This window comes from Eublepharis macularius, chromosome 7 (assembly GCF_028583425.1).
Source record: "Eublepharis macularius isolate TG4126 chromosome 7, MPM_Emac_v1.0, whole genome shotgun sequence".
NCBI classification, from domain to species: Eukaryota; Metazoa; Chordata; class Lepidosauria; order Squamata; family Eublepharidae; genus Eublepharis; species Eublepharis macularius.
In genome coordinates this window covers 1,347,241-1,366,352 of record NC_072796.1, presented here as the reverse complement: position 1 = coordinate 1,366,352, position 19,112 = coordinate 1,347,241, and the positions used below count along the sequence as shown (strand labels likewise).

Here is a 19,112-nt window from a genome sequence, read left to right as displayed (position 1 = left end):
CGTCGTTGTACGGTCCTCAGTCCCCCAGTAGAAGAGCCCACCTGGATCAGCTCAGTCCCACATCCTGTTCCACACAGCGGCCTGCTGCCCGTTCCCCCTTAGGACCCGCAACGAGCCCACAGAGGCCACGGCCTTCCCCTGCTGCGACCACCTGGCGCTGCGTTCCAGAGGCTTATCTCTGTGCGTACGTGCGTGCGTGCGCGTGCGTGACGCGCCCCCAAGTCCCCTCCGACGCGCCCGCTCCCCGACGGCCTTGCCCAGACCCTGCCCACTAGGGGGCGCGGCTTCCTGCATCGAGTCCCGCCCCCCGCTTCGGGCTCTTCCTCTGTCCCTCCCGCCTGCCACGTGACGGCGCCTCCTCCCACTCACCGCGGCCAGAAAGCCCACCTCAGACCCGCCGGGCCCCGCCCACGGTCTCGGCCCCGCCCTTCGCGCCTCGTCCTGCTTTGACATGAGGCGTCGCCATCCCGGCGGGGGCGGAGCCTTCGGGCCCGCCCCGCCCCCGGATTTTTCCCTGCGGGGCGGGGCCGCGGCTGCGCACTACGCGCCAGGGGCGGGGACTTCCCCTCCAGCCGCCGCGCGCGAAGGCCTCGCGGCCCGCCTGAGGAGCCGCCGCCGCCGCCTTCGGCCTCCGGAGCCCGCGCGATGCTGTGGCGCCTGCTGAGCCGCCTGGGACGGGCCGGTGCGTGGCGGGGAGCGCGGGGCGGGACGGGGCTCCTGGGCCTGCCGCGCTCCCCCTCACCCGCTCCCTCTTTGCCCCTCAGGGAGGCTCCCCGGAGCAGGAGGAGGAGGAGGAGGAGAAGCCGCCGCCGGGCCCAGGCCCCGCCCCGAAGCCCCCGCCCGGCCCGCCGAGCCGCCGCCGCCGCTGCAGGAGACGCGCCCCAGGTGAGGCCGCAGCGGAGAAGGGGCCGGGCCGGGGGGGGGGGGAAGGCTGCTTGCGGGGCCCCGCCCAGCCGCGGAGGGGAGGGGCGGGGGCGGCTGCCGAGAGCGGGGGGGGAGGCGGGGCCGAGCGCCGAGAAGGGGCGCCTCTCCGCACGCTGCGTGGCCGGCCAGGCCGCCTCCCCCCCCCCCCTCCTCCTCGTGGCTCCGTCCCGCGGGGCAGGGGCCGGGGGGTGGGCCGGCGGCAGAGGGCGGAGGGGACACCGGCTGGACGGCAGCGGACCGGTCAGGGCTCGGGCGCGGCCCCCGCTGAGCGACCTGAGCCGACGCCGTCGAAACCCCGCGGGAGCCCGCTTGCCCGTGGCGATGCTGGAGCGGGGGGGGGGGGGACGGGGTCGCCCCGTGCGGACGCGGCTCCTGGCCCCGGAGGCCTGACAGGGGTGCTTCGCCGGTGTCTGCGGGCACGGGGGCTCCGTGGCTTTGCGCGTGGTGGGAAGGAGCAGGAATGCCGCTGAGAACGCAAAGCCACAGAAGCCTCAGCCAGAAGTCTCGGGCCCCTGATGAGACCGAGTGCGGAGGGGAAATTCAGCCCCTGCATTAACATTGCTGGTGATTAGGTTGGAACACCGGGTAGAAAAGTCAAAGTGCCAACATTTCCCAACATTGGTCCATTTCAGAAGTAAGGGCCACGGGATGCCTTTTTAAGACCAACCCAAATAGCTCAGCAGTGCAGCCAACTTTGGACTTCACCGGAGCTTTTCGGCCAGTGCTTGAGGGAGGCAGACTGCAGTGTCCTGAACGCACAGGTGTCTAAGAGAGGCAGCCAAAATAAAAGTTGAAATTAGGGATTGTAGTAAAGAGAAGAACATGTATTATTTAGATAGAAACTGATTTGTACTGTCTCGTTAGGGCTACCAACATATATCTGAATCTCAAGTTAAACTTTATAACGTTGGAAACACTGAACGATTGCTAATTCTTCACATTTTAACAATACATGTAATTATTGAAAATATGTCGTGTACATCTAAAGTATATAGGGATTACCTGGCGCTGTTGATCCTTGCATTTTAAAAACTTGCTACCGATTTTGGGTGAAGAAAACTTTGTCTTTTAGACTCTTTTTCAGGATCTTTTTGCCCTACTCCCCAGTAATCAGCCTCTTCCTTTACTTTAAAGCTCCATAGACTGACTCAGCCCTTACTGTGCTAAACCAGCTAGTTCTTTGGGATTATATTTACACTCTGAAGTCTCAGGGCCCCTTAGTGAAAGGTCCTGTGAGGGGTTTGTGCACCCAAATAAAAACTTAAAAGTTCAGACTCTTAGTCAAATGCTTTATTGCTTTGAAGCATTTGGCATTTTCTGCTGCTCTCACATTTTTCAGAGAGCTTGGATATAATAGAAGGGTAAGAGTAAGCTCTGAATGGGAAAATCCCCTTTTGAATCCCATTTGGACATGAATGCTCTACAAGCCATTCTCTCTCTTTCATCCTTAGTCTCTGATCCATATCATGATACAATCACCCTGACCTTTTCTCACAGGAGAGTGAAAAGAGTATCTGGTACTGTATGAGAAGCAATTTGGATACTCTGTTGATAAATATTATCTAATCAAAGGGAGACGGTTGTTTTAATAAGATCTTTTACATGCAATGAGTATGATTTATGACTTGCACGAGCAGCACTTGAAATGTTGACAATGGATACACTGATGGTAGTGAATGTCTTCACAATCTACCCGTTTGATGGCCTTTTCATGATTCTGTGAGCTGTACTGTAATGGGTTGCTCATGGAATGTATTCACCCAGTGAAAATCAATTTAACTAGGGTCCTAGTAAGTGACAGCCAAAATGCAAGAAGCCAAGTTCAACATTGACTGAAAGAAAATGCTTTGTTACAGCAAAAAAAATTGGTTTCTTAAGGTAAGACAAGTACCTGCTGCCACATGGTTAGCGAATAGAAATAGTTTTTGTGCGTTTGGATCCTGTATCATGTTACAAAATGATTGTAAGGTCAGCTCTCTTAAGGTGAACTCCGTTTTCTTCTCCTTGTAGCCTCTCAGTCTATATCTTCTAGACACATTGCTTCACTTTATGTTTCCCCTCCCCATGGGATGATCAGACCACCAAGCTGTTACTCTCTGTCTATCCCTATGTCTACCCCTCCTTGACACAGACTACAGCTGAAGCCTAGCTTGTCTGCACAGTAGAGACAGTGGTTTTAGGAGGCTGGGGTTTATATCCCTGCTCAACCAGGAACTTGCTCTGGCTGTTAGTTTTCTTGTCACCACTTCCACAATTTGCAAAATAGAAATAACAGTAAAGTGTCCCACAGAATTGTAGTGCAGATAAAGCATTTCATGCTTTGAAAAATACTTCTGTGTCTGACTGACCAAGGTGGACTGAGGAAGGGAGAGATCACAAGTAGGGGCATGTTTTTGTTTTGGACATGTGCCACCAACACCCCATTGCTTACATAAGAAAGCTGGTGGCAGCTGGGCTGGCAAGCTATGAGGTCTTCCATGTAGGATAGGGCTTTTATGCCTGATCGTATCTTGGTCTTTCCCTTCAGTTTCCTGGCTGGTCTTTGGAGGTCAGAAAGCAAGGGGGGGAAATTGGCTGAAGTTCAAAGTGAAGGGGCAAGGCGCCCTGTACGGAGATAGACAGGTCTCCCATGCTCCTACCTGTCTGACTGACAAATAATTTACCTGCCAATAATCATAGCATCTGCCATGTTCAGTGTTAAAGGGAGGGAGGATGAAATGGGGCAGGGGCTTGGTATCGGTTGCTACAGGCCAATCATGGGGATAAATTCAGTTTTTATTCTCAGTGTGGTTTTGCAGCGGTGGCAGCCAGGTATTTATCTGGAAACAACTTCCAGGTCAAGTCTGCTTTTTCAAGCTCACTGGCTTCTGCTACACAGCAGTTGGAGTAAAGCTCAGTAGAGACTGTGCAGTGATTTGGACTCTGCATTTGAAAACAACACCCTCTCCAAACCAGGTTTCCCATTTTAGATAGAGGTAAAAAAATCTCCCGATGCTAACAGAGAAAGAGAAGCAGTTGTTTCTTCAGCTCAGCGTTGCCTGTTTTCATCATGGGTCTAGTTCAAAGCGCTGTGTGGGCGCAGCCTTGGTCTGCCTAGCTCAGGACTGGGATTGGAGGACTGGGGGGGGGGCAGAATGCCAAGGGGAATGGCCAAGGTCGTCCACCCTGTTGTTGTGACTTCTGTTTTAAGCTGGCAGCTTTCCCCAAAGAAGAATGCCATTGCCACTAATCTGTGCTCTTCCACTGAAACCCCAAATCCTTTGGAAATTCTTGGGGGTTATCTGCATGGTTTTTTCCCTGCCAGTTCTGACCCCATCCTGCTTTGACTTATCCCCTGATTTCCACGCACTTTTTTGCCTTTTGGTTCTACCCCACTTTCCCCTCCCCCTTGAGACCACTTTTGTCCTGATCTTTTTCTAGAAGCCAATTTTGATTCAATTTTTAACTCGTGGGTAATGTTCCTTTCAATTTTGTTCCATCCACTCCCACCCATCTCTAACCCACTCTTCAATTATTGGACTTCATAATTATTGAAGCAGTCTCTTACCTTCCTTTTCTCCATTCTTGGTTTTGTTTTCCGTTTTTTAAAATCATTATTTTCATAGCATTATAATACATGCAGCGAATTTGCTGAATTCCCAGCATTTTTTTTTAAATGTAAGTCTGTAACCCTCTCCATTGCAGAGAGAGACTTTTCCCCTTCTATCTCTGCAAGGGAAGGGGCTAAAAACTTTTTCTTTTTGTCTTTTTAAATTAAAGCAGGGAATTCAGAGAATCTGCTGCATGTATTCTTACAATGATAGGCTGATACAACGCTACCCGATTTGGACTGGGACGAGGGCTTACGTGTAGCGGACCTGCTCTTTTAGGCTTCCCCATCCAAAGACTACCCCAAGGGTTCATTTTCGATCTCTTTTTTTAAGTCAGCCCTTATATTGATATAACATTATAAGGATGTGCAAAAAATAAAGTGAGGGGTACTGTAACATCACTGATGACGCAACTGATGACGCCAGCACCCTCACTTGAACAAATAAGCTGACTCCACAACTGTGAAAATGCAGAGGGAAGGTAGACATGCAGAAGAACCACATCCATACCGAATCCAGTGCTTGGAGTTCAACGGCTAAGAAAATCAGGAATAAGTTGAGTGTGCAGAAAAGCCCCTGGCTTTTATGCAGATTAACTGTGTTTGCTCCAAATGTACATGCAGGCAATGCCTCTCTTATCTCCCTGATCAATATACCAGTGTTAATCAACTCCTGTCTTTCACATTCATGCTTTACATGTTTAGAAGTTTAGAAAAATAAAACGTGTGAGTTGACCGTAGCAAGTGGATCGTAATCATGGCTTGCCCAGAAGTCTGAGCTCAGAGAAAGTCGTGTGAGGTGAGGTGGTCTTGCCGTTCCACTCCTTGCCCAAAACCCAGTCTTTGTTCCATCACCAGGTTCTCAGAGCTGGATGGAGTAATCTGGGGGACTCTGACAATCCCGGAGGCATTTATGGCTGACACGGCCTGTAATTGATCAATAACGCCTCAGTCTGCATGGCCGGTTGGAGTACCAGTGAACTGAGTTTGCAGAAATTGCATTCAAAGACTTTATTCGTGCTCCTTTCAAAACTAAAATAACATTACAAGTGATAGAAAATTGTCAGACAGAGAGGAGATAGCAGAGCAAGCTAAAAAACTCACCAGAGCAAGCTATAAAACTCAGCAGAGCAAGCTATAAAACTCAGACTACTCAAGTAGAACACACGTAGAATTAGTACAGTTAATCAAGAGCCTATACCTTAGCTTGTCTAGCATTGCGAAGAAAGCAGGAAAGAAGAAAATACTGTTTTTCAGGAGTAAGCTGATTGTGTTATAACTTCACTGCTTGATAATATATTTTGATATTGGGACCTCTCTCACAAGGTTCTGTCTCACCCCCTGCCCCCCATGCTTTTCACCCAGAGATTCAGGTTGAGTTGCTGCCAACATGCAGGTGGCACTCCGCTCTGTCTTGTGCTTCCAGCAAATCCCAGGCAGCCTGTGGAAAGCTCGAACAGGTGCCTGGAGGCAGTTCCGGGATGGCTGAGGGGCAGCACGATGGAACTTAATCCCAACCAGATGAAGATCCTGCTGGTGGGGGCGGTGGGAGGGGTCTGACCCAGGAAGCGGGTCATCTCTTGTTCTGGATGGGGTTGCGCTCCCCCTAAAGAAGCTGGTTTGTTGCTGGGAAGGAGAGTTGTTACCACTGTGAAGTGGTGTGTATCCTGATAACCTCTAGATAATATTACAATAATACACGCTGTGTGGGGCTGCCCTAGATGACTGTCCAGAAGCTACAGTTGATACAGAATGCTGTGGCCAGCTTGCTGACTAGAGTGAGCCATAGAGACCATGTCACTTCAAACTTGTTCCTTTTACATTGGTACCCAAGTTGCTTCCAGGCCCAACCTGAGGTGCTGGTGTTGACCTTTAAAGCCCCTCAAGGCTTGAAGGGTGGCAACCTTAGGAAGGGCATTCTTGGTCATAGCACCAAAACTTTGGAACTCACTTCCCTAGGAAAGGTTCACCTCTCTCCCTCTGTCATTGTCTTTTGCCAGCAGCTAGTCTTTTTTGTTTTGGTTAGCATATACCCAGTAACTGTTATTGACCCTCCTCCATCGTTTATAAGCCTATGTTTTTATTGTAGTTATGTACATATTAAATATGATTTTAATGTTTTTATACTTGTTTGCCATCTTGGGGACCCTGTTGAGTAGAAAGATGGCATGTAAATGTTTTAAATAAATAAAAGTAAATAAACATAGAAGCCAAACTTCACTGCATGAGTATCAATATTACTCAAAGCTGCGATTACTAGAGGCATCAAGAACTTGAAGCAGTAAAAGTGTGAGACACACTTTTGTGATAGCCATTCTTTAGAATTAGCTTCTACAAGTACATATTGCACCGAGATGGAGGGGCCTTAAAGCTGTTGCTTTAATATCAGGGCAGTTGGAATATAGGATTTCATATTTTGTATTTGGGGGATTATGGTGAGAGAGATCAGTTAGCATTTATAGCAGCTATGATCTTGCTTACATTCATTAGGAACATGGATGAACGTGACATCTGAGCCCAGAGAGAACTGTCCGTCACAGGATGTTGGCTGGGCAGCAGTTGTGTAGCCAGGCTTTTTATAGCAGTCCGTGCACTTCCTGGTCCCCAAAGTTCAAGTGCAGGCTAGATGGAGGTTTATTCCCTCCCTTTCATGTTATTTCTTTGTCTTTGTTTCTTCTTCCTGGAATAGGCATGGCAGGGGGGAACATCAGCAGCGCCAGGATGGATGTGGGAACCTTTTACGTCACTGCACCTCTTTGGATGCTTTCACCTGGGTAAGCTGGCATGTGACAGTTTTGTGGCAGAGGAGAGCAGTTCTTGTGCAGGCAGAAGCAAGGGAATGGTCATGCTCTGCTGAAGGGGTAGAAACGTTTACAGGCTTCCGCTGTTCTTCTAACAAGTCTCCAATTGTTTCTTTCCTTGCCAGGGTGTCCTGGCTGTTCTTTCTCTGGAGTTGGCCAAGCAGGTCAAATGGCTAAATTCTGCACAGCCAAGTGGAAGGCGTGCCAGGTTTTGCCAACTAGAGGGTTGCCTTGCTGTTTTGCCCCCACATCAGCACTCAGGTAGGTGTGTCCGCCACCCTTGAGGCTAGAACCTCCTGCATGGGAAAGGTACTTTACAGCATATAGCTCCATGCTAGGAGCAAGACTGTGGCAGGGGAGTCAAGGATCTCAGCCTACGTCCCGCTTGATGTGGGACATAGGAGCATGTTGGAAGAGAGCACTGAAGATAGGGGTGGGGGTCCAGGCAAAATGAGGCAAAGAGGTGCCCCTGCTGGGTCAGGCCAGTGGTCCACGTGTTCCAGCGCCCCTCTTTTCACACAGCAGCCAACCAGTCGCCCTGGAGGGCCTAGAGGCTGAGGCCCAACCCTGCTGCTGCCTCCCAGCCCTGGGGTCCAGATCTCTCCTGCCTCTGTTTACGGAGGTGCCCTTTAGTCACCAGGGCTAGTAGCCAGGGATGGGACCCATCCTCCACGTATCTGTCTAGCCCTCTTTTAAAGCCGCCGCTAAATCCTCTGGCAGGGAATTCCATAATGTAATGATTTGCGCCCTGATGTATTTCCTATGAGCTGTTAATATGTTTCTCCCCCTCCCTTTCAGTCCCCCCTGCGTCTGCATCAGCCCCTTTCAGTGGAGAGAAGAAACCACACTTCTTTCTGGGATCAGATACTGGACTTGAACCGGAGAATCAGTCTCCTAGCAAAACATCGTGGTCTGAAGAATACCCAGTACAGTCAGAAACAGGTACCCCTCTTGATGCCTCTTGGGAACCCACACATTCAGCACAGGAAACAGCACGGGGGGGGGTCACACAGTACTCTCTTTGTGAGGGAGGCAGAAGCCCACAGCTACTTTGACTTGGTTTGCTCTGAGAAGTACATCCGTCTGAGAAGTCTTTGGTCACATTGGAATAAGTAAGATTATTTGGTTGGCTTTCTGCCCAGGAGCTGTTTCCCAAAATCCTGTTTCGTTCCACTTAGGTGCCTCTTCCTGGGAAGGAAAACGACTTTAAAGTAAAATGTCACTTTTCCTTTAGCAACCCTTCAGTTCAGAGGGCCTGGTTGAAAGCGAAGAGAAGGACTTGCCCTTCCATATGCCGAAAGAGAGAAGGGCCTGGGAGAGCTGTGGCAGGAAGTGGATTTAGGGGGTCAATGAAACTAAAATGGCAACAATTGAAACGGGGGGGAAAGTGGTTGACTGTCTGGTCTGTGAAAATAGAAGTTCATATCATCTTAGCAACAGGTATTTGGCCCATTAAACTGGTAGCGGGAGTGGACCTGTTGCTTTCTCGTGTGGTTGTACAATATCACTGGGGCAAGTGTGCCCTAAGTCCCAATCCATGAAGCCACACGTTGCCTTGTACCAACTTCAAACATTGTTCCCTCTAGCCCAAGGTGGTCTACTTCAGCCAATAGCAGACGTCAAAAGATCTCTGCAGAAATGTTTCCCGCTCCTGCTACTTGAAATCCAGATCCTGAACCTGGGATTTCCTGCATGCAGCCCATATATTGGATCACCAAGCTGCTCTGTCTCCCCCCACCCCACCCCTCCAAGTAGACAAGTGTGCCACTCGGATGAGCAGGATGTTCCCTCAGCAACTTGCTGTGCCTTGGCTTCAGGGTGTGGGGCAGGGGGCAGGCAGCAGGACAGTGCTGGGGAAGCAGATAGGAGCGTGTGTGCTGTAGCAGGGTCTCCTCTCGGGCTGCCCTGCTCTTGTCTGGGTGGGGCCCAGAGTTTGGCTCCCTCTCCCAGCTGCGGGCTACTGTGATCGAGTTAGTTATTGACAGAACTCGGTAGTGGGCAGGGTGATAAGTGCAAAGGAAGCAGCTAAAATATGAGTGAAGGATGAGAGTCGCCAACTGCAAGGAATATCAGAACTTAAAGCTGATGCTACAACGGAACAGTAGTGGAAGATACAATGGGGGGGGGGTGCCCTCCACGTTGAGGTCCCATCCCTCATGGCCTCCCTTTGCGTTGCAGAGGACTGCCCATCCGAGACAAGCCCCAAGCCAGCCTCGGTTTCGCTGCATTCACAGGTACTGTCTTTTGCCTTTTTATGGGTCTTTTGCAAGAGTCTTTGGCTGGTTGTATAACGAACTAGGGAGAGACGCTCTGGAGCTTGGAAAAGCACCCCCCTCTAACGTTGCTTGACAAATCTGTATATCTGTATGCCATTCATGCAGCGATTCTGTAGAAGTTAGGGGTAGAGACGTTTGTCTAGGAATTCCCATTCTGAGATGGCTGTATAATGAGAACTGAAAAGGAATGCTTCCGCCTGAACTGATCTAATGAGGCTCCCTCAAGAGACCACCATCCGGAACTTGATCCAGCCAAGGGCAGTGGAAGCGCCTCTGGTTTGGCGTCCTGCAGGAGGCCTTGTTCCTCCGCCTGAGAGAACCGGCTGGTTGCATGCACTCCGCTGCCTCTGGGATTCTGCCGACAAGTTAAGCTTCAGTAGTGAATGCTTTTAAGCAAATTGTGTAGCATGGTATAGGCTACTATAAAAGCCATGGTGGGGTTTTGTGGTGAAGCCTCTTGTACGATAAGATTAGTACAAAATGTATGTGGGATCCCAACTGCTCAGGAGATCGGAGGAATCGGCAATGGAGTATTCTCACCGCCGCTTTGGAACAAGGGATAGTTGTCAGTTTTGGCAGGGATTACAACTTTATACAGACTGTAAAAATGGGTGGCAAGCTTAGCGGGGAATATGTTCAGAAGGGACAAGGACTTAAGAGGCAGCACAGCAGAGGGAGAGACCAGATGTAGAGGGAAGGACTAACGGGCAGCTGGAGGGGAAAAGGAGGTCAGAGAAGACACGGGATAGACCGAAGGAGTGTCTAACGGAAAGAAGAGGGAGCTGTGGGGCCTCTCGTGTGGGTTCTAAGGACAAGGAAAGATGTGTGCAGGTGGCAGGAAGGGATGCTGGCCAGCGCGTGGGAGAGTCTGGGTGATGTCAGGGTAGGCAGAGCCTGTGTGGGCAGGAATAGGGAACAGCAACTGTCCGACCTCTGGTGCTTGAACAGTGGCTGATGCAGCTGGCCTGGAGGTGGCTGTCCCGTGGGTCATGTGGCCAGATTGGCTGGGTCCACGTTCAGAGCCTGAGCCTTTGAAGTAGAGAGACAGGATCATACGGCCTCTTAATGTTGACTGTTGAAAAGTAGCCTGTAATACACACATCGATCACTGGGTGGCACCACATGATCACACATGCTGTCGTCCGTGAATCCTGGGGCTGCTAACAAATCACAGAGAAATAAAATGCTCTAAAGAACTTGTGTTAGAACATTCTGTATTTTCCTTTTCAAGTGTGGCTTTTAGTCTTTAGTGCTAAGAGGTGGATTTGAGAGTCAAAGAGGACAAAAGGGCTCAACGCTCCTTTCTGCTTAGAGGGTAGCCCTAAACGGGTTCAGAACGTCTTCCGTAGGGTGAAGGCCTACAGCACTTGTTACTTGGTTGGTTTTTTTAGGATGGGTATGAGAGGGGAATTAACAGTAGAAGTTTCTATAAGTGGTGTACAAAAAAATAAGAGTTTTTTCTTCTCCCAGAATAAGAATCTCCTGAAATTTTAGACTGTAGAAATCGCTAGGGGTTAGATTCAGGACAGGCCAAAGGAGGTGCTGCTTTGCTCTGCAGGAGGTTTGCTCATTGCTGCGGTGAGGGCCCCGGCTCAGAGAGACGGGAAAGGAAGTTAGATGCATCCCTGGAGGCAGGACCTCTGCCTTCAAAAGCAGCAGGCCTCCGAAGGCCAGTTGCTGGGAAACCAAGGCCAGGTGAGAGCTTTTACTTTAACTTAAAAACATTTTTACACTGCCTTTCCAGCCGGTTCTTGGTCCCCTAAGGTAGCAAATAACATTAATCAACCCACCCAAACATCTAGCCAAAAATCAGAGGTGTTTTTTAAAAAGGTACTCACTGTCTAGTACCTACTCTAAAAGCTTGCAGATGGTTTTGTCTGACCCGGAGATGGAAAAAGCTCTTCTAAAAGCCTGATATGGATAGGCTCTAGCAAGAAGCTTAATCCCTCTTCAGGAATCGAGTAGCTCCCCTGAACCCAGACCTCAGGTCAGCCGATGCACTTCTGAAGCACTTGGCCTGGCTTCAGTATGCCAAGAGACCCAGAGCAACCCGGTTAAATGTTTTATTATGGGGGGCCTATTTATCTATTTGACTAGAATGCCATACCTGAACCCCTCTTAATTCCTACACAAGCCTCTTAAGGAGAAAACTCCATTTGTCTCTTAAATATAAGCTAAATATTAGTTTGTGCTTGTTTGTTAACAAGGCCTTATACCTAGCCTACGTTACAAAGCTTTTTGAAAAGTTCACCTGGTTCTCTGGACAGCCCCACAAGAGCACCCAAAAACAGAAATAATAGTCACAACAACTGCAGTTTCAAGTCTTGCCAACCAGAAGAGGAAGGGAAAACAATGAGAAGAGAAAAGCTGTTTCCCTACAAACAAAAACAGCAAGGCTCTCTTGCCTTTAAACCAGCATGTATCACAACACAATAGGAGAAAAAAGACACACACACCCCTCACCAGAAGGAACAGTCAGTCAGCAAATAAATAAACAGCAATTGGCAGCAAAGTTCAAACAAACCATTTAGCAAAAGCTGAAGCACCCCCCCCCCACACACACACACAACAGCAAAAGCAGTCTTTAAAAGGTGAACTGTAAGAAAAAAGAATTGTGCGCCCCCCTAACCCCTGTCGAATATTAAAATTTAGCAAGTGACTTCAGGACTGATAGGAAACAATTCGCACACAGATCTGGGAAATAAGTTTCACGTACCTGCTAAAACTCCCAAGATGTCTCCTGCAGCAGCAGCTCCCTTGCATTACGCTGCAGATCACTTGGGAGTTTACAGTCAGTTTGTGCTGCTGCACGTGGGTTTCCTATTCTAGGAAAACGTGGTCAGGCTTTTCTAAGTAGTCCTTAAAATGGTGGCCACAGTGCCCAGAGCTAACCGTCAGTCAGGGGATTCTCTGTTCTGCCTTGAGATGGATCAGTAGCCCCAGCTCAAGGGACGGAGGCTGGATGCCTTGACTATTTTGCACTCAGCCATCTGTCATGCTCCAGATAACTGCTGCCTGTTTTGATCTGGGGCCTGCCCCGTTTGAAGCTGGCACCGTGGATGGTTTGGTGGCAGCCCCACCAAGATGCTGTGTTAGCGGAAAGCACTGTGCAGCTACAGCTGCCGCCTCTTGACAGCAAGGGGAGGGGAGTGGCTGTGGCAGCTCCAGTGGGCAGCTTCCCAACACACAGTAAGGAGGCCGCTCTTCAGGAAGTGGCCCCACCTGCCCCAGCCCCTCCAGGGGGTGCGATTTCCAAGGCTTTGCAGAGTCATCGGCTGTAACAAACATTTTCCGCAGCTTCAGGAAATCAGTACCCCGGCAGTGACCAGCGCAAGCAGAGCGTGCCAGAATTCTCTCTCCGTTCATAAATGGCTCCAAATAGGCACATGAACTGGCTCCGGAGAAGCCATCTGCTCCCTTCCCTCCCTCTTCCTAACCGAGCAGTGGTGGTCGTGGCTGCTTCCCTCACACACACACACAATCCACTCTGAGGGCATCACACTGTCCAAGGGCTCTGGAAATGTTTGCTAAAAGCTTGCTGATTGTGGAGCTGGGCTTCATGTCTGCTTTGTGCCTAATGGTCCTTCTCACTAGACGGAGAACGATTGGTTGGGGTTTTACTTAAAAGTGTAGTGTTTGAAATAAAGAGTACCCCCATGGGACTAGAAAAGACTGCCCCTGCCATAATACTTACAAAATAAGTACGGGAAGGGAAGGGATGTGAATCTGTGGGGAGGTCAGCTGGGGTGACCTGAAGTTGGATTCTGTAACTTCCCCGCGTAGGCAGGTCAGGGCCTGAAAACCAGGGCAGAAACATGGAGCAAATCCGCCTTGGCCCTTCTCTTCCCTTTCCTCTTCTGAGACGAAGGATGTGACTGCATAGCTCGCACTGGGCTCTCATTTGCCACAGGTAAAGCCATCAAATGGGTAAACACCAGCTGTGTAGCTTCTGGTCTTGTCTGAGAAAAGGGATGGGTCTGACCTTACAGCAGCGTTTGGATGGTGTCTAGCCAGATCGCCTGTTTGGAGCTGGCATGGATTCTGCCACCCTCTTCAGGGCAGAGAGGCTGGTCTCTCACTGCACCGTTCTCTCTGTCCCAGAGGCGGCATTTCTGTCACTTCGGACACTTTCAGCAGTTCTAACAAGGCAGCTGCTCCTGAGCAAGATTTCCCAGGGCTAACAGGTTTCCTAAACAGCCTTTACTGTAATGGGAAAGATCAGACATGGGGGAAGATCAGCTGCATAAAGGAGTAACCTATTGTTGACTTCTGCCCCTTCTGTCTCCTGTGCAGGACAGCCTAGAGCAGCAGAAGTCCTTCAGGGAAGCAGCTTCTCGGGTGCAGCAGGCGTTCCAAACCAGCATTTCCGTGGCATTCAACATCCTCGGTAACCATTTTTCAGGCACAGGCTGTACACCCTCCTGCACTGGTCAGAGGTGCGATTCTGTGTACAGTATCCAGAGACCAGAAGATTGGGCTGTCAGTCCCTGATTCAGGATGGCCTTGGGTACCCCTGGAGCTGGAATCATGTTTGGCAGTCAAGCCTAAGGCAGGCGGAGCTGCTCCTCCCTAGCCCACGGTTTCTGCAGGTGCCTCTTCCTTAGCTTTATGCTGCCACCATGCATGGCCGGGGATCTCTACTGAGAAAGCAGGCCTGTCTGTGCCTTGGCCGCAGCACTGATGGGCGCTGCACGCACACACACACCTCCATCTGGCCACATCTCTCCTCTGTCACCCCAGTAACATCTTTGTGGTTGTTAGTTTGTTTTGCTCCTCCTGCCTCTTGGGTGGCCAAATCTAAATGCAGGAAAGGAATGTTTGTAAGCCAAGGGGGAGGCTTCTCTGGAGCATCCTCCACTGCATTATTTGCTGCCATGATTAGATTTTCGTACTGGGATCTCAAGAGCCTCCCTCTGGCCTTGACACTCAGTGAGCTTCCCACATCTCCACTCCTAAGAGCCCCCGTGGAGGACGGGGGTTCCCTGGCTTGTGGCAGTGGGAGAGAGCACAGGTTCGGGGTGCTCTTGCAACTGGGTTCAGTGCCCAGCATCTCTCGACTGCTGTTGGAGATCTTGGAAAGCCGCTGCCTGCCAGAGCAGACAGTGTTTGCTTAGGCAAACGAGAACGGTCTGACTCCTCCTAAAGCAGGGCCCAGTGCCCGAATGAGTCTGCTTGAAAAGGACGTGCTCCATGCGTGCCAGTGCGTTAGACGGTTGAGATGTCGCCCACTGAAGTAGCAATAAAGAGATCGCTTACCTGACTCAGCTGCTGGTACCGTGGAAACCGGAGGAGGTGGTGGGGGCATGATCATGTCGTTCGAGGGGGTGTGCCCCCACCCCCTCCCCAGGGCGTTCTTCCCAGTTAAATCCTCCAAGGCTCGAGCCATGCTGCCTACACTGAAAGAGTATTTCGTGCAAGTTCCTTGCTTACCGAGTCACTCAGCTGTTTGCCATGTAACTGCATCAGAGTTAAATCTCTACCATTCTAAAGGGTTTTTTTTCTCAGTATAACCTGGTGATGATTTTGTAAAAGTAAAGTGGCGGAATTTGGAAGTGTGTAGCACCAGCAACCAGATTCCACGTTTCAGATTGAATGACCTCCCTCTCTTTCTCCCAACCCCGCCTTCACGGTTGGGTGCAGCGTCGGACTGTAGAGGTCTCAGGCTGCAGTTCCTTCTGAAAGAGCTAACTAACCATTTTTGTAAAATGGACTGGTGACTGAATCCTGTCGTGCACTACTTCCACAGGGCTTGAACATCTGCAGAAGCGGCAACACGCAATGGCCTTTTCCTTCTTCAAGCTGGCTGCTGACCAGAATTACAGCAAAGCCCAGTTCAACGTGGGGTTGTGCTATGAACACGGAAGAGGCACTGAGAAGGACATGGCGAAGGTTCTCTGGTCCTATTCCTGTGACTTGCCTTGTGTGTTTCCTCTTGGGAAGGAGAGCTTTAGGCAGCCAGGGAATGTTTGGGGCATGTAGGTATGTAGAACTGCCTCACTGCATTTCACCTTAAACAAACACCTGACTTCCCTTGCAGTTGCTCTCATGAAAGGGCACAGAACAGGAATGTAGGGTCTGGGAACTCTGGTTGAGTCCCAGTTCTTCTCCCTCTGTGCTGGCTGACTCCCCCACCGTGTGTTCTTCTGTAGAGGGCCCTGCCTGAAGCCAGACTCCTGACAGTGGGGGAGAGTGGCGCAGGCTCTCCCTGCTGGGATGCACCCCTTCCCAGTGCGCAAGAACTGCAGAGACATCCACTTTCGCAGGAAATGAGGAGGCCTGGTTTGCCTCCAGCTCAGCATGCACAATATGGTCAGCCTGTCTGAGAGCTTAAATACAAGAGACGAATTACATGAGGACACTCATGTGAAGGGAGTTGCAGTGTTAGCCCGGAAGCCGAGTTTTAAAAGACAGATCGGAAGGCTCTGTCAGTTCCACCTCTCTACAGAACCAGCAAAGATCGCTCTTCAGAGGGTTTGCTAATTTCCTCTTCGCCTCCGGAAGAGTCTGTCAATTTCACCTCCTTTTCTAGGAGGCAAAGAGGAAATAAACAGACCCTCTGGGGAGCCATCTTTGTGGCGCTCTAGAGAGGGGAAATTAACAGAGCGCCTTCTCATCTCTTTTAAAACAGCTTCCTGGCTAACATTGAGACTCCCTTCATGTGAGCGTCCTCATGTAATTTGTCTCTTGTAGCTTGGCTCTGAGGAGCTGCCTCCCTGGGCACCTTCACGCGAAAAATGCTGTGCAATGGGGCAAGTTGTCTCTTGTGAGCTGCCTGCTTCAGACTGAGGTGGAATTTGGGGGGGTAGCCTGAGAGACTTCATTAAAATCTAGCTCAGTTCTTTTGTAGTTCCTGGTTGCTCTTTCTCTAGAAGGGCTGGGGCCAGCATGCTTGGCAGTTTTCTTCTGAATCCTTCGTGAGATTGGACAAGGAAGGAGCAGCAGCACCAGCAGTGAGGTTGTGGACTCTGCTCGCACTTCCTCAACCCACCTGGAGTTGTTTGTCTTCCTAGGCAGTCCTGTACTATCAGCGGGCAGCTTGCCAGGGACACACTATGGCCCAGTACCGCTATGCGAAGTGGCTTCTCCGGTGCTGGCCCCAAGTGGATGAAGGCAGCAGCATACAGGAGGCCGTGGAGTTGCTGGGCCAGGCAGCTGCTGCAGGGCTAACCCAGGTAAACACGTGGTGGGAGGATCCTGGAGGGTTCAACAGGAGAGGGGTGCAGGCCTCACCTGAGGAAGTGCTGTGCCAGCCCTTGGGAGTGAATTGGAGAGCTCCTTCCAGCTGGGTCCTCTGTGTGACGTGCCCAGATAAGAAGATGCCCACCTTGCCCAGCCTAGCCTGTGTGTTCTCACGCAGGACGTTGAATAGGGTGAGATCAGGTCCCTGCTGTGCCTCCGTTTTCCCCAAGCTGTTTTCCTAGTGCCCATAAAGCAAACACAGTCCTGCATCTTCTCTGACCTTCTGATCAAGGAACCCTTCCGAGTAAGTCGGCTTCTCATTTTAATTTCTCTGACAAATGCATAAACTGAATATGCCCAGGGAATGGCAGTACATGTTGACTGTGTGTGTCCCAAAGCAGGAGGGGAGAAGATGAGCACCGACCCTGCCTTAGAGGAGACAGCTATAATTTATTGGGGGGGGGGGGGAGTCAGAGCTTCTTGCTGCTTTCGTTCTATGTAGTGGGGGGGGGGGCTCTCTCTTTAGACCAATTTTCCGCTAAATTAAGATGGTGGCTCCATCTTGACTCAGTTCAGGCCCTTTTCTCATGTTCCAGTAATTTCAGCTGGGAGAGATTTAAATATGTGCTCAGTTCTTCCATTGAAATAATGGGAGGGTCCATTCACTGGATTACAGCCCTCTGCCTTTTTTAAAAAGTCATTTTATTTATTTAGTAAGTAAGTATATATTCATTGTGCTTTTTTCCTGGATGGGGACCCAAAGCAGCTTACAAAAGCAGATACTTTAAACACATTTGCAAACACAAACCAAAAAAAGTCACAAAGATGCCCAGGACAGAGTTGTCCAGGTCCTGATGTGAAAAACTATCCAAAGGTCAATAACCTCCTTTTTTGTGACACGTGTTCTCTTGCTTTGATACAGGCACAAGTTTATCTTGGTGTGCTCTGTCTGAAGGGCCTGAAGACCGGCAGGCAAACTACACTGAAATACTCACACGTGACAGCCGAGAGTGAGGTAGCGCCTTTTGTAGAATCCCTCTTCTACTTTAAAATCACAGGTCTCCAAGCTTAGCTCTTGATGCTTGAAATTGGTCGTTGTTTAATGAAACCCTGAAAACGTTTTATCTCTGGCTTTTCCAGAATGATTTGTGTCGGTGGCGTATGTAACTCCATACTGCACCGGATATTTTCACGTACTTGGCTCCTCTATACTGTTGCTGTGTTTGTGACCACGTTTTGTATATGTGTGATACAAGCCCTCCCCACTGGGAGTGATGCTGGGGTGGGCAGGAGAGGTTCTGCTCCAGCTCGTGTACAGCCCGAGTGACATGAGCCACTGGGACTTCCACAGTAACCATTTGCGTGCACGCGCACACACGTATATGTCCAGCCGGAGACTGCAGTCCTAGGGAGTGCACTTTGCACGGGGATAACTGGCCCTGTGACGGATGCTCTCAAATTGTATTTCCTCGTAGGAGTCCTTGAGCGAGTTCGCTTTGGGCATCTGCTGTGAAAAGGACCGTGGATCCCCCCAGAACCTATGGGCAGCCGGGAAGCACAACCAGGAAGTGGAAGTTGCAGTCTCTAAGCCTGCCCACGAGCAGAGGACAGTAACGGTGCAGCAAGAGTCAGGTAGGGGACCCAGAACTAGTGGGGGAAATTGGGATGCCTCAGGAATATGGGGTACACATTAATGGTACGATATTCTCACCTTCACAGGCATACAGAGCCAGCACCGAGTACCTGTAGCCCCGAGACCATTCTTCTCCAGCCCCTGTCTTCAGCGCCTGAGTCAGCTGCCAGTTTCTCGTGCGGGACGGCCAGTTCTGGACCTGATTCACTCCCAGAGCACAGGAAACCTCAGAGATACGGCCTGCCCGCTGCCTCCAGCCTTCCCCCATTGCTTCTCCCTCAGCCTACAGCCTTTGGCCTGGTCTCCAGGAATAGCAATTGGCTGATGTGGCTAATTGGAAGAGCTTCTCCTGCTAGCACTGGAGGCTGACAGCAAGGTCCTGCCAACTTTTCAAGTGCCCCCTCCTCCTCGTTTAATCCCCCCCTCCCCCATTGCCACTAGGGACCTATATAACAATGGATGTTGCAGCCAAATAAAGAAGCTCTAATAAGTTACGTCATTTAATGTCAACCAGTTTCTTATCCTCACGTGCTTTTCACTCTGCTCAAAAACCCAAGGAAAGTGCCCTGGCTGCCTTCAGGCAGGATATGCTCAGACTCCTTGGTTGCCGCTAGTCATGTTGTCTCTCCTCCATCAGCAACACAAAGGCAGGATCCTGGAGAAGGTGCTTTTAGGGAGGAAAATGAGAAAGAAGCAGCCAGACCATGGAA

At 50.4% G+C, this 19,112-nt stretch overlaps 1 protein-coding gene across 1 annotated transcript; it reads left to right on the top strand.

The window, feature by feature from the left end:
* Window positions 1-560: 560 nt before the first annotated feature.
* DELE1 (DAP3 binding cell death enhancer 1) lies at window positions 561-18,896 on the top strand. Its single transcript, XM_054984731.1, has 12 exons — window positions 561-682; window positions 765-885; window positions 7,203-7,287; window positions 7,440-7,575; window positions 8,113-8,256; window positions 9,493-9,548; window positions 13,884-13,977; window positions 15,337-15,479; window positions 16,601-16,762; window positions 17,692-17,784; window positions 18,245-18,401; window positions 18,489-18,896. The coding sequence occupies exons 1-12, from the start codon at window positions 646-648 to the stop codon at window positions 18,725-18,727; spliced, it is 1,467 nt and encodes a 488-aa protein (XP_054840706.1). The 5' UTR covers window positions 561-645; the 3' UTR covers window positions 18,728-18,896.
* Window positions 18,897-19,112: the final 216 nt, after the last annotated feature.

Coding starts and splice junctions, on each gene's coding strand:
- DELE1 (XM_054984731.1), top strand. CDS start 646: ATGCTGTGGCGCCTGCTGAGCCGCCTGGGACGGGCCG. Junction 7,576..8,112: donor GCCCCCACATCAGCACTCAG/GTAGGTGTGTCC, acceptor CCTCCCTTTCAG/TCCCCCCTGCGTCTGCATCA. Junction 13,978..15,336: donor CGTGGCATTCAACATCCTCG/GTAACCATTTTT, acceptor CTACTTCCACAG/GGCTTGAACATCTGCAGAAG.